The sequence below is a fragment of the Moschus berezovskii genome, chromosome 18 (assembly GCF_049115385.1).
Source record: "Moschus berezovskii isolate FMDL1 chromosome 18, NW_MosBer_1.0, whole genome shotgun sequence".
Taxonomy (NCBI): Eukaryota; Metazoa; Chordata; class Mammalia; order Artiodactyla; family Moschidae; genus Moschus; species Moschus berezovskii.
Genome location: NC_142477.1, coordinates 54,130,136 through 54,143,175, shown reverse-complemented (window position 1 = coordinate 54,143,175; position 13,040 = coordinate 54,130,136). Strand labels below are relative to the sequence as shown.

At 40.1% G+C, this 13,040-nt stretch overlaps 1 protein-coding gene across 2 annotated transcripts in view; it reads left to right on the top strand.

Moving 5' to 3' along the window:
• The window catches only part of IL6ST (interleukin 6 cytokine family signal transducer), a 63,165-nt gene that overhangs the window by 33,054 nt on the left and 17,071 nt on the right, over nucleotides 1-13,040 (top strand). For both annotated transcript variants that reach the window (XM_055422034.2, XM_055422035.2), the window contains 4 exons: nucleotides 2,796-2,955; nucleotides 10,632-10,714; nucleotides 11,362-11,572; nucleotides 12,139-12,321. In XM_055422034.2, the coding sequence (XP_055278009.1) occupies nucleotides 2,796-2,955; nucleotides 10,632-10,714; nucleotides 11,362-11,572; nucleotides 12,139-12,321 (637 nt within the window). The remainder of the gene's footprint in view (nucleotides 1-2,795; nucleotides 2,956-10,631; nucleotides 10,715-11,361; nucleotides 11,573-12,138; nucleotides 12,322-13,040) is intronic.

Genomic DNA, 13,040 nt, shown 5'->3' with positions numbered 1-13,040 from the left:
TGCTACATAGAAAGAGTTAAATAACTGCAACAGAGACCATCTGGCCCACAGTCTGAAGTATTTACAGTCTAGCCCTTTATAGAAAGTTTGCCAACCCATGAAATAGAGTGATTATAAGATTGAAAAATAAAAGGACTGTATACCCAAAATTACAACAGACTGTGGAGAATTCTTAAAGAGATGGGAGTACCTTACTTGCCTCCTGAGAAATGTATATGCAGGTCAAGAAGCAGCAGTTAGAACTGAACATGGAACAATGGACTGGTTCAAAATTGGGAAAGGACTCCGTCAAGGCTATATATTGTCACCCTGCTTATTTAACTTATATGCAGAGTACATGATGTGAGCTTCCCTGGTGGCTCAGATGGTAAAGAATCTGCTTGCAGTATGGCAGACTCGGGTTCAGTCCCTAGGTCGGGAAGATCCCCTGGAGAAGGGAATGGCAACCCACTCTAGTATTCTTGCCTGGAGAATTCCATGGACAGAAGAGCCTGATAGGTTACAGTCCATGGGGTCTCAAAGTTGGACACAACTGAGCAACTAACAATTTACTTTTAACTTTCTTTCACATCATGTGAAATGCTGGACTGGATGAGTCACCAACTGAAATCAAGATTGCTGGGAGAAATATCAACCACCTCAGATGCAGTTAATACCACCCTAATGGCAGAAATTGAAGAGGAACTTAAGAGCCTGTTGATGAAGGTGAAAAAGAAGAGTGAACAAGCTGGCTTAAAACTCAGCATTCAAAACCTAAGATCATGGCATCTGGTCGCATCACTTCATGGCAAATAGGGAAAAATGGAAACAGTAGCAGATTTTATTTTCTTGGGCTCCAAAATCAGTGTGGATGGTGACTGCAGCCATGAAATTAAAAGACACTTGCTCTTTGAAAGAAAAGCTATCACAAACCTAGACAGTGTATTAAAAAGCAGAGACATCATTTTGCTAACAAAGGTCCATCTCGTCAAAGCTATAGTTTTTCCACTAGTCACATACAGATGTAAGAGTTGGACCATAAAATAAGGCTGAGCACCAAAGTAATGATCCTTTCAAACTGTGGTACCGGGAAAGACTCTTGAGAGTCCCTTGAACTTCAAGAAGATCAAACTAGTCAATCCTAAAGGAAATCAACCCTGAATATTCATTGGAAGGACCGATGCTGAAGTTGAAGCTTCAATATTTTGGCCACCTGATGTGAAGAGCCAACTCACTGGAAAAGACCCTGGTGCTAGGAAAGATTGAGAGCAGGAGGAGAAGGCAGTAACAGAGGATGAGATGGTTGGATGGCATCATTGACTTAGTGGACATTAGTTTGAGCAAACTTCGGGAGATAGTGAAGGACAGGGAAGCCTGGAGTGCTGCAGCCCATGGGGTTGCAAAGAGTCGGATCCGACTCAGTGACTGAATACCACCACCACCACCCAAAGATGATGTTATAAGCAGAAGAAATGCTAGGAGCTTTTAATTTAAAAGGCTATCATCATAGCATTGAGATCTGCATACTACTCTCTGTTGTAACTCCGTTTATCATTAACAGTATGCCTTTGCTCTCTGGTTGCAATAATGAGTTCCAAAGGGAATTGAGCCCGTGACCTTCCTGCTTCTGTCCTCCATTCCACATGGACTCGGAATACAATCAGAAAAAGCAACAAACTAAAGTGGATTAATGTTTCATGTTGTGCATGAGGATTGTACAGAGAAAATATGTACCAGAAGTTCTTCAAAATTTTTTCAATATCATAGAGTATTAATTGTAGAAAAAAGAATGACACATTTTGTATTCAATATTGAAATCTCAGAGTGATAGAAAGAACCTGTTATTTATCTATGTCTGAAGTGAAGTGAAGTCGCTCAGTTGTGTCCTACTCTTTGCGACCCCATGGACTGGGGCCTGCCAGGATCCTCTGTCCATGAAATTCTCTAGGCAAGAATACTGGAGTGGGTTGCCATTTCCTTCTCCAGAGGATCCTCCTGACCTAGGGATCCAACCTGGGTCTCCTGCATTGTAGGCAGACGCTTTACTGCCTGAGCCACCAGGGAAGTCACTAAATCTATGTTTAGTCTACTCTTTTTTTCCCTGAAAACCAAGTTTATCTACAAAGATAGCTTTTGTTTTTCATAATTGGGCTGGATATCTTCCTTTTGCCCATCTAGATTTATATTCTACCCTTCTTGACCTACTCTTTGTCTTGGGATGCAGACCTGTATGGATTTTATCTGTTGGTTGTAGAGGGGTCTTGGCAAGAGGGAGGAAAGAGAGAAGTGAGGTCAGCATATTTTTTTTGTGCTGCTTCCTCCCTAAAGCTTTCCTGTCTCAACCTAGTCACTACTTCTCTCAAGTTAACCCTTTGTGACCCTGTTCTTCCAGGTTCTGGTACCACCCCTCTTCCCTTTGATTCTAAAGGTGGTAACACCACTAAGCCCCAGAATACTGCCTATAATATCTAACAGGGTTTCCTACTCTCTGCTCATATTTCCTTGAGTAAACCCTCCTTGAATTAAATTTTAATTGGAATTTCTCTTTTTCCTATTAAGACCATGAGTGTTATAGGAGCATAGAAGAAAGAAATAAAGAAATAATTGTTTCCACATTTCCCAAACCTATTAACTTTTACTAATTTTGACTGCTTTTTTCACTTGAATTTATTTCTCTGCCGAGCTTGAGTCACATTAGTCTTTTTTCATTAGTTATTAGGCTTGTTTCATTAATTAGCTTCTAAATATTAGGCAGTTTAGAAGATCTGTAATAAATACCTCTGAATTTTTTGTTGGTCAATTTGCTTTGTTTTCAGGTTCCTCCTGAAGATACATCATCTACCCGATCTTCATTCACTGTTCAGGACCTTAAGCCTTTTACAGAATATGTGTTTAGGATTCGTTGTATGAAGGAAGACGGTAAAGGATTTTGGAGTGACTGGAGTGAAGAAGCAAGTGGTATCACATATGAAGATAGTAAGTAAATGAATATAGGAAGAAAAAAAATTTGAATTTTGACTATCAATTTTATCTGCTTTTAATAATATAGACTTCATTGCATCTTTTGTGATCATTTTATTCAAACTGATATTTTACACTTTTTAAAGGATTTCAAGATGTAAAATTTAATATACATTATTGATAATACAAATCTATTTAATACCTAATTAAAGGAAATTGTGGAATGGTGTCTTAGATACAATGAGAAAATCATTAATAGTTGGTAAATCCAGAATATTTTATTAAAGGAGAGTAGTCTAGAAATAACTCTAACTAGAGGATCATATCCTGAATCTTTAAAATCATACTACCTACCAAAATGTGCATTAGACTGTCACTATCAAAAAGATAGCTGTACTGTAGTTTTTATTCATTTTTTATTAGTACTTAATAAACCCCTGAAAAAACATCTTTGCATTTGATCGGTTGGTTTATTTTCATTTTCCCTTTGCTTGTCATGATAATACAGTGCATATAGGTAGAATCCAAAAGGCATAAAAGGATACACAATATGAAGTAAGATTTCTTCCCCAAAGCATCTGATGTTACTAATTTCATCTATAACTGTCAAGAAATAATCCTATGGAGGGGAGGAGACAAGATGGCAGAGGAGTAGTGGACATGGAGTACATCTCCACAAATGTTTCAGGAATACATCTTCAGATACAGAAGATCTTTCAGAACACCAGCTGAGAGCAGGCAGGAGTCCCTGACCCCTGGAAAGGAATATATAGATCCACGCAAAACTTGGTAGGACGAAAGAAGGAAGTGAAAAAGAGGAGAGTAAGCAGGACTGGACCCGTACTTGGAGGTGAGGGAACTGAAGCAGGGGTCAGATAACCACATTGGGGCATTGTTTGGGATGCAGGGAAGCATTTGAAGCTGTTAGAGAGTGCAGCAATTGATCTGTGACAGTCTGAATGGAGTGAGAGCCACACAGACAATCCTTGCCACATCCATATGTACCCAGACAGGAATGCAAGTCCTCTGGAATGCGTGGTGGCTGGGAGCTGGAATGTAGGGATTGGGGAGCAATCCCAGGGTGAGTTCTGCTGTTAACTGCAGGGAGATGGCCCCCAGAGATGTGAGGGAGGAGATCGCAGAGGGGAATGCCTTTGGAGGAAAGTCGGGTAGTCATGGAGGTAAGGTGATACTGCTTAGTCACATGCAGGGGATGGAGCCATCGCTGTAGTCTCTCTATCCCCACATGCCGGCTGATCAGCAGAGAAAGAACCCAGAGAGAGTGGCCCTTTGAGTGCCTGACACACTGAGCAACAGAGAAGCACCCCAACCAGCTTCCCTGGTGGCTCAGACAGTAAAGTATCTGCCTGTCATGCTGGAGACCCGGGTTCAATTCCTGGGTTGGGAAGATTCCCTGAAGAAGGGAATGACAAGCCCCTCCAGTATGCTTGCCTGGAAAATTCCATAGACAGAGGAACCCAGTGGGCTGCAGTCCATGGGATTGCAGAGTCAGACATGACTGAGCGACTAACACTTTCACACTTAATCTCCACCTTGGGGGGACCTTTGAGTGCCTTCTTTGCCAAGAAATAAGAAAAGGACCAGCCAGGGAGGTCCTTTGAGGCTGGAGGCCACCAGAGGTTAGAAAAAAACTCTTAATAGTGCCACAGCTCCTGCACCTGAGGCACCTGGCATCCCTGCACACTTTGCGCCTCCAGGATGAGAGGGTAACAGGCAGGAAGGCTAGGGGTCTCCAAACAGAGGAAATAGGCTGCAAGTGTCAGACATTTTTTCTCTCTCTTAAGCAGCAGGAGGAAACAAACTACAAGTGACAGATTTTTTTTCCCTTTTCTATACAAAATTATATATTTTGTATATATGTATATATGGGGCTTCCCTCATAGCTTAGTTGGTAAAGAATCTGCCTGCAATGCAAGAGACTTGGGTTCGATTCCTGGGTTGGGAAGATCACCTGGAGAAGGAAACAGCAACCCACTCCAGTATTCTTGCCTGGAGAATCCCATGGACAAAGGAGCCTGGCAGGCTAGTCTATGGGGTTGCAAGAGTTGGAAATGACTGATCGACGAAGCGCGCACACACACACAGAACCAATAATGGCTCAACAAACCAGTGTACAGTTGTCCTCCTGATCTGTGTTAATGAGACTATGTATTTGTTTGGAAAGCTGCCTTTCTTCAAGATTCATGTCAATCATTTTATGGCCCAGGATGACTCACCTTGTGCCAGTGTTATCTCAGAATGAATGTGGGTGAGGGGTCTGGTGCCGTTCTCTGAAGTTTTGAGACATTTCCTTTCTCTAATTAGCAGCCTGCTAGTAGCTATATATATATATATACATAACTTCCTGCTAAAGACCAGCAGGGGAGCACTCTTTCTGCCCCCTTCTGATGTCTGTGTCAGAAGTCTTCTCTCTTTTATAAGGGCTTCCTTGGTGGCTCAGAGGTTAAAGCGTCTGCCTCCAATGCGGGAGACCCGGGTTCGATCCCTGGGTTGGGAAGATCCCCTGGAGAAGGAAATGGTAACCCACTCCAGTATTCTTGCCTGGAGAATGCCATGGACGGAGAAGCCTGGTAGGCTACAGTCCACGGGGTCGCAAAGAGTCGGACACGACTGAGTGACTGAACGGATGAACGGAAAACTTTATTACACAAAAGCTCTGAGCGATCAAGCCTCGTTACTGACCCTGGGTTGAATTCCTCTCCTCTGGAGGCCAAGAATCCTTGCATCTTTCATGGCTCAGCAACAACCTTTCAAGGGTCCTCACAATCCAAGCAACTGTACTACCTCTACACTTGATCCCTACTGGGGCAGAGCTGCCAGAGGCTAGAGAAAACCCTAACATACCTCCTGTGTCCATGGCCACAGGCTCCCCTGTGCTGCCAAGGTCCCCATAATCCAAGTAGCCACACCACCTCCATGCTTTGTCCTCTCTGGGGCAGAGTGGCCAGAGGCTAGAAAAACCCTGAGAGCACTATATCTCCTGTACCCGTGGCCACCAGCTCCCATACGTTCCTGGCACTGCCAGGGTCCCCATAATCGAAGCAGCTGCACCACCTCTACACCCGGTCCTCACTGAGGCAGACCCAAGTCCTCCAAGGCGGCCTCAGGAGCAAACTCCTGTGGATGACTCACATTCAAAGCGGGGGATAAAACCACAACTGAACTGCAGGGGTAGTGTGGCTAAGGAAGAGGATTGAAAACCTTTCACCTTTCTACCAGCTGTACAAGCTGCAGATTAAACCTGCACAGTCAAGTAGGCAGACTCTGTGTGTATGGAATATATAAAAGGAGAATGAGAATTCCCACAAAAGAAAATGCCTAACTCTGGCAGCTGTGGACATTGGATGCAAGAACATTCAGGAATAGGGCCAGATTATAGAGTCTGAGCTGTATCCACAGCAGGTCCAGAGACCAGCCCGGTATTGGAGGGCATCCCAGGGAGGCAGAGGTGATTCACAGTGAGAGAAAGGATGCTGACAGTTGAGATCAGAGAAAAAAAATTTTTATTATTATTCTGATTCACTCTGTAGTTGGTTCTGGAATTTTTTTTCCCCTGTTGCTGTGGTCGTTCATTTTATTATTATTAACTCTACTTAAGCTTTGGAGAACTTTTTTTTTAAAATCACACTATGTATTTCCTTTATATACTTCTACGTCTGTGTTGTCTTTTTGCAGTTTTATGGGTTTTTTTTTTTTTTGCTTGTTTATTTTTCTTATTGTTCTTTTCCTGGTATATTCTTTAATATATATAAATCTTTTTTTTAATATACTTCTGTTTAACTTTGCTTTTCTATCTCTTGCCTTCCTTTTCTTTCACTCTGTTCATTAGTCTGTTTTGGTTTTTTTTTTGCTGTATTACCCAGTTGGCAGTCTGCTTTGTCTTGCTTTCTGATTTGTGTTTTGTTTTTAATTGGTTGATACCATTTTTGGTTTCCTTTGTTCACCAGGTCACTCTCTTATACTTTCTTTTCTTTGGACTGTTCTGTGCATGCGTGTGTGTGCACACCTTTGTTTTTGACATTTGTCTGGTTTTATATTTACTATTTGGGATTCATTTTTTGTTTCTTGTTTTGTTTTCTGTTTTGTGTGTTTGTTGTGAAAGTCACTCAGTCATGTCGGATTCTGTGTGACCCCGTGAAACTGTAGCCTGCCAGGCTCTTCTGTCCATAGGATTCTCTAGGAAAGAATACTGGAGTGGGTTGCCATGCTCTTGTCCAGGAGATCTTCCTGACCCAGGGATAGAACCTGGGTCTCCTACATTGAAGGCAAATTCTTTACCATCTGAGCTACTTGGGAAGCCCTGTGTTTGTTTCAGTCCTATTTAATGCCATAACACATGGCTTATGGAGTCTTGGTTCCTGGCCAGATATCAGGCCCTGAGCCTTTGGAGTGAGAGGGTTGCATCCAGGACACTAGACTGCCAAAGAACTCCTGACCCCATGAAGTATTAATCAGTGAGAACTCCCATGAAGACTTCTACCTGTATCCAGGACCCAGCAGCACCCAGAACAGGATTCTTCACCCAAAGAACAAGCAAGACAAAAACAAACCCAGTCATCAGCAGACCAGCCTCCCACAGACACCCGAAAATACTACCTTACACAGCCCTGCCCATCAGAGGGAAAAAACTCACCTCCTCCCCTCAGAAGGCAGGCACAAGTCCTTCCCCAACATAAAGCCTACCACTGGAACAACCTCACCCACCAAGGGCAGAAACCAAAAGGAAGAAGGAATACAAACCTAAAGGCTGGGAAAAGGAGACTCAAACACAGTTATCATGACAGTATAGTATTGGCACAAAAACAGAAACATAGGCCAATGAAAGAAGATAAAAAGCCCAGAGATAAATACACGCACCTATGGGCACCTTATCTTTGACAGAAGAGGCAAGGATATACAATGGAGAAAAGATAGTCTCTTTAATAAGTGGTGCTGGAAAAACCGGACAGCTACCTGAAAAAGAATGAAATTGGAACACTTCCTAACACCATACAGAAAAATAAACTCAGAATGGATTAAAGACCTAAATGTAAGATCAGAAACTGAAGCTCTTAGAGGAAATCATAGGCAAAACACTCTTTGACATAAATCACAGCAAGATCCTCTATGACCTATCTCCTTGAAAAATGGAAATAAAAACAAAAACAAGTGGGACCTAATTAAAAGTTTTTGTACAGCAAAAGAAACTAAAAACATGGTGAAAAGGCAACCCTCAGAATGGGAGAAAATAATAAACAACTGACAAAGGATTAATCTCCAAAATAAATAAGCAGCTCATGCAACTCAATACCAGGAAAACAACCCAATCAAAAAGTGGGCAGAAGACCTAAGCAGACATTTCACCAAAGACACAGATGGCTGATAAATACATGCAAAGATGCTTAACATCACTCATTATTAGAGAAATGCAAATCAAAATTACAATGAGAAATCACCTCATACCAGTCAGAATTGCCATCATCAAAAAATCTACAAACAGTAAATGCTGGAGAGGGTGTGGAGAAAAGGGAACCCTCTTGCACTGTTGATGGGAATGCAGATTGATGCAGCCACTATGGAGGACAGTATGGGGATTCCTTTAAAAACTAGGGATAAAACTACCATATGACCCAACAATCCCATTACTGGCATATACCCTGAGAAGACCATTATTGAAAAATACACTTGTACCCCAGTGTTCATTGCAGCATGATTTACAGTAGCAAGGACATGGAAGCAACCTAGATGTCCATCGACAGATGAATGGATAAAGAAGCTGTGGTGCATGTATACAGTGGAATATTACTCGGCCATAAAAAGGAACACATTTGAGTCAGTTCTAGTGAGGTGGATGAACCTAGAGCCTATTATACAAAATGAAATAAGTCAGAAAGAGAAAGGTAAATATTGTATATTCACACATATATATGGAGTCTAGAAAGATGGTACTGATGAACCGGCTTGTAGGGCAGCAGTGGAGACACAGCCGTGTGGACACAGGGGAGAAGGAGAGGGCTGGACGAATGGGAACAGATACTACCATGTGTAAGATAGACAGCCAGTGGGAAGTTGCTGAATGACTTAGGAGTTTAAACCAGTGCTCTGTGACAATCTAGAGGGATGGGGTGGGAGGTGGGCGCAAGGTTCGAGAGGGAAGGGACATGTGTATACCTATGGCTGATTTATGTTGACACATGGCAGAAACCAGCACAATGTTATAAAGCAGTTAGCCTTTAATTAAAAATAATCCTATGGAATACAGATTTTTTTTCTGAACATTTTCTTGTCATGGTCACCCTCTTGAGGTGTCAGTGGCAGCAGCTATAACTTTGAAACCTTCCCTGACTCCTAAATCCCTTCACTTCCACAGTTATGTGAATTGAGAATGTCAAAGGCAGAAGAGTAAAATACCGTTCTCCACCACAAATTTTCTCTTATTCTGAAAAATGCCAAGAAAGAAAGTAATCCTACTCTTGCTGGTTTGAGAGTCAGATTCCTTTGTCTTGTCTAGGAATTTTGAAACTGGTATTCTTGAAGAGTTTAAAAGTATGTTAATCAGTTTGGGGGAGTTCCCATACTACTTTAAGATGTAGACAAAATATTGAGGTTCATACTTGTGTGCTTTTTCTGGAGAGATGGCACAGAACCTTTGTCAAATCAAAAGAGATTTCTGGTGTCCAAAAAGCTATGAACAATTGGATTATGCATTTCTTCAAATTAGTGAAAGAAGCCAGAGTTTTTTCTAATATTCGAAACCATTTCTAGCCTATAAATTTCCTTTATACCTTTGTGTTCTTTATTCTTTCAGAGTGCTGCACTGTACTCATGTATATATCTATTCAAACCCCCTGTACCAGCAGCTTCCCCCCCAGCCTTCCTGGTGTACCTTTCCTCTTTGTTTTGTCCACCTGTAATTACTTCTTCATGGTCAGCACAACACTGCTTAGGTTTTACTCAGATGGTTTTTTATTCTATTTAATGCCATATTTTGCCATTATAAAATTTTTGAATTTTTAAAACCTAATTAGCAGTCAGAGAAGGCAATGGCAAGCTACTCCAGTGTTCTTGCCTGGGGAATCCCAGGGATGGGGGAGCCTAGTGGGCTTCTGTCTGTGGGGTCACACAGAGTCGGACACGACTGAAGTGACTTAACAGCAGCAGTAGCAGCAATTAGCAGTCAGATTTGATGTTTTGTAAAGTGCTTTTTCACATGGTTGGTGATTATTACAACAATCCTGTGAATTTATTTATATTATATTCCATTACATTGACTCCCAATATAAGGTAATACTTTGCCTACTCCATTTATTTTAACTTGTTTTATATCCTTAAATATATGCATTTAGGGATTGTATGCATGTATTTAAATATATTTCAGTTTGATTTTTTAGCAATAAGAAAGTGATACGTCTTTGGTTATTGCTTAGGATATATTTGTACCTTTACAATTGCAAGATTACTAAAGAGTTGCAATATAATCTAAATTGTTAAGCTATCACCCTGACTAAGGGTAAAGTCCAAGACATATCATGCTAAGGTGGGAAAATGCTGGTATAAAGAAAGAAAGAGAGACACCATATCATTGAAGGGCAAGAATATTAAAAACAAAGTAAGAGAATAATTTCTAGGATTTTAGCTTATCTTGTTATAATAGAAACTTTTATTTTAAAAATTTTATATCATTTCTTTAGGACCATCCAAGGCACCAAGTTTCTGGTATAAGATAGAGCCATCTCATGCTCATGGCACTAGATCTGTACAACTCAAATGGAAGGTAAGAAAAATAAATTGACTATATCCTTTTACCTCGTATAAATATATTTTATATGGTATCATGGGTGGGGCTTAATTTTTGGTATCAAATAGTATTTGATAACTTTAATAAAAATGCAAAGCTTTATATATACTAAAAAAAATGGTTCATAAACTGCCAGTGATACCTCATAGATATTTCAGCATAATTCTGTGAAAGTTCTGTAAGGGGCCTGTGTTTTATCAAACTTTCCTCAGTGCCTCATAAAAAATAATTAACATTTGGGGTAGTCAAGAGTGTATGCTGGTAATAGGAAATAAAGTTGTTGTGCACTCCATAAATGGTCATGAGTGGATCATTCTAAAATAAGGTAGAAAGAAAAATATTCAGACTTAAAATAGTTTAGGCCAGCATACCATCAGTGAAGAACTGTATAGAGAACTAATAGCAAACAGAATGGTGCCGCTTTCTCTCTGAGTTGAAGCCATGCTTTTACTCTTCATTGTGTAGTAGTTTCCCTTCAGTAGTGAGTTCAAAGTAAGGTTGCCAGCCCCTTGCAATTAAATATTTAGAGATTTGACATAATAGAATTTGTGAGCATGAAGAAAAACATTACCTTTATTCAAGATTTATGAAATACGTTTTAAAAGTAAATTGTTTTATTACAGACATTGCCTCCTTTTGAAGCTAATGGAAAAATTTTGGATTATGAAGTGACTCTCACAAGATGGAAATCACATTCACAAAATTACACAGTTACTGACACAAAACTGACAGTAAACGTCACAAATGATCGCTACATAGCAACTCTGACAGCAAGAAATCTTGTTGGCAAATCAGATGCGTCTGTTTTAACTATCCCTGCCTGGGATTTTCAAGGTTTGTCCCTAAGATGGAGCCTCACTTATGAATGGTAAAGGGTAGTTAGGTATGGACAGGACTCCTGTAAAAACATAAGTAGTCTAAGACTATGTCCTCAGCATCTACGGTGGTTAAATTTTTAGAAATTAATCAGCAGCCAAATTGTTCCATCATTTTGTGGTTCACGTAAACTTTGCACTAAGCTACTTAGTTTGTTTAAGCATTTTATGATTATTTGTCCTTTTTTAAAAATATATTTTTTAGGCTTGAGGAACTTATTACATACATTTAACTTAAATATATTATTTTTCTATAGCTTTATCTATAGCTTTCAAAGAAGAAGAAAATGCAACTTACATATACAAAATACTTGAAGAATTTTGGGAAAGGAATTAAAGTTTGAAAATGACTGTTTATGTATACATTAGTGCTTTTATTCATATAAATACAGTCTAATCTTATGTGCTACGAAAACGTGATAGCAAGACAGATCACATGGTTATGAAAATGAATGTAAAATGTTGGAACTTCAGAGTTTCAAATGTTCATTTATCATATCAGTATTCATACTTTTTTTTTTAAAGCTACTCATCCTGTAACCGATCTTAAAGCATTTCCCAAAGATAACCTGCTTTGGGTAGAATGGACTGCTCCAAATGAATCTGTAAACAGATACATACTTGAGTGGTGTGTGTTATCTGATAAATCGCCCTGTATCCCAGACTGGCAACAAGAAGATGGTACCGTACATCGCACCTATTTAAGAGGTATACCTTGCTAGAAACACTTAAGTCGATGTCTCTTTTCTAGTTCTTTAGACAGATTTTTCTTGTACTTATTCTTTTCTGCTTTGTAGGCTTTGTGGTCCATTGAAAAGACTTCCAGTTTATCATTGTTACTTACTAGTTAACTCTTGTTAACTAGATTTGTGACTCTCAGCAAGTCACACTTATTGACCTCACTAAACTGCAGGGTTTGTTTATGGACTGCTGCTGCTGCTAAGTCGCTTCAGTCGTGTCCAACTCTGTGTGGCCCCATAGATGGCAGCCCACGAGGCTTCCCCGTCCCTGGGATTCTCCAGGCAAGAACACTGGAGTGGGTTGCCATTTCCTTCTCCAAAGCTAAGTGGGGTTAATACTATCTTCTTATAATACTCTCTGTTGTTTTGATCATCAAAGGAATGCTTAGAAAACTGTAAAGTAAGAAAAATACAAGGTAATCCAATCTCTGCTCCTAACTAGTATGTTCTCTGTACCTGATTTAACTTCATCCTTTAATGAGAAAAATTTCCCTGAGCATCTGGGTGGCTTGTTAACTTTTTTTAGCTGTTGAACAAGGGAAGCAGAATCAGAACTTAGATTTTCTTGTCTTTTAAACTGGAAGTACTAATGAAGGACAGAAAGTAAGAGCTCCAGTATGGATTGCTGTCATTGCAAGTTACTACTTTTCAAGTAGCATTAAAGTGATAGAACAACTTTAAAGAGAA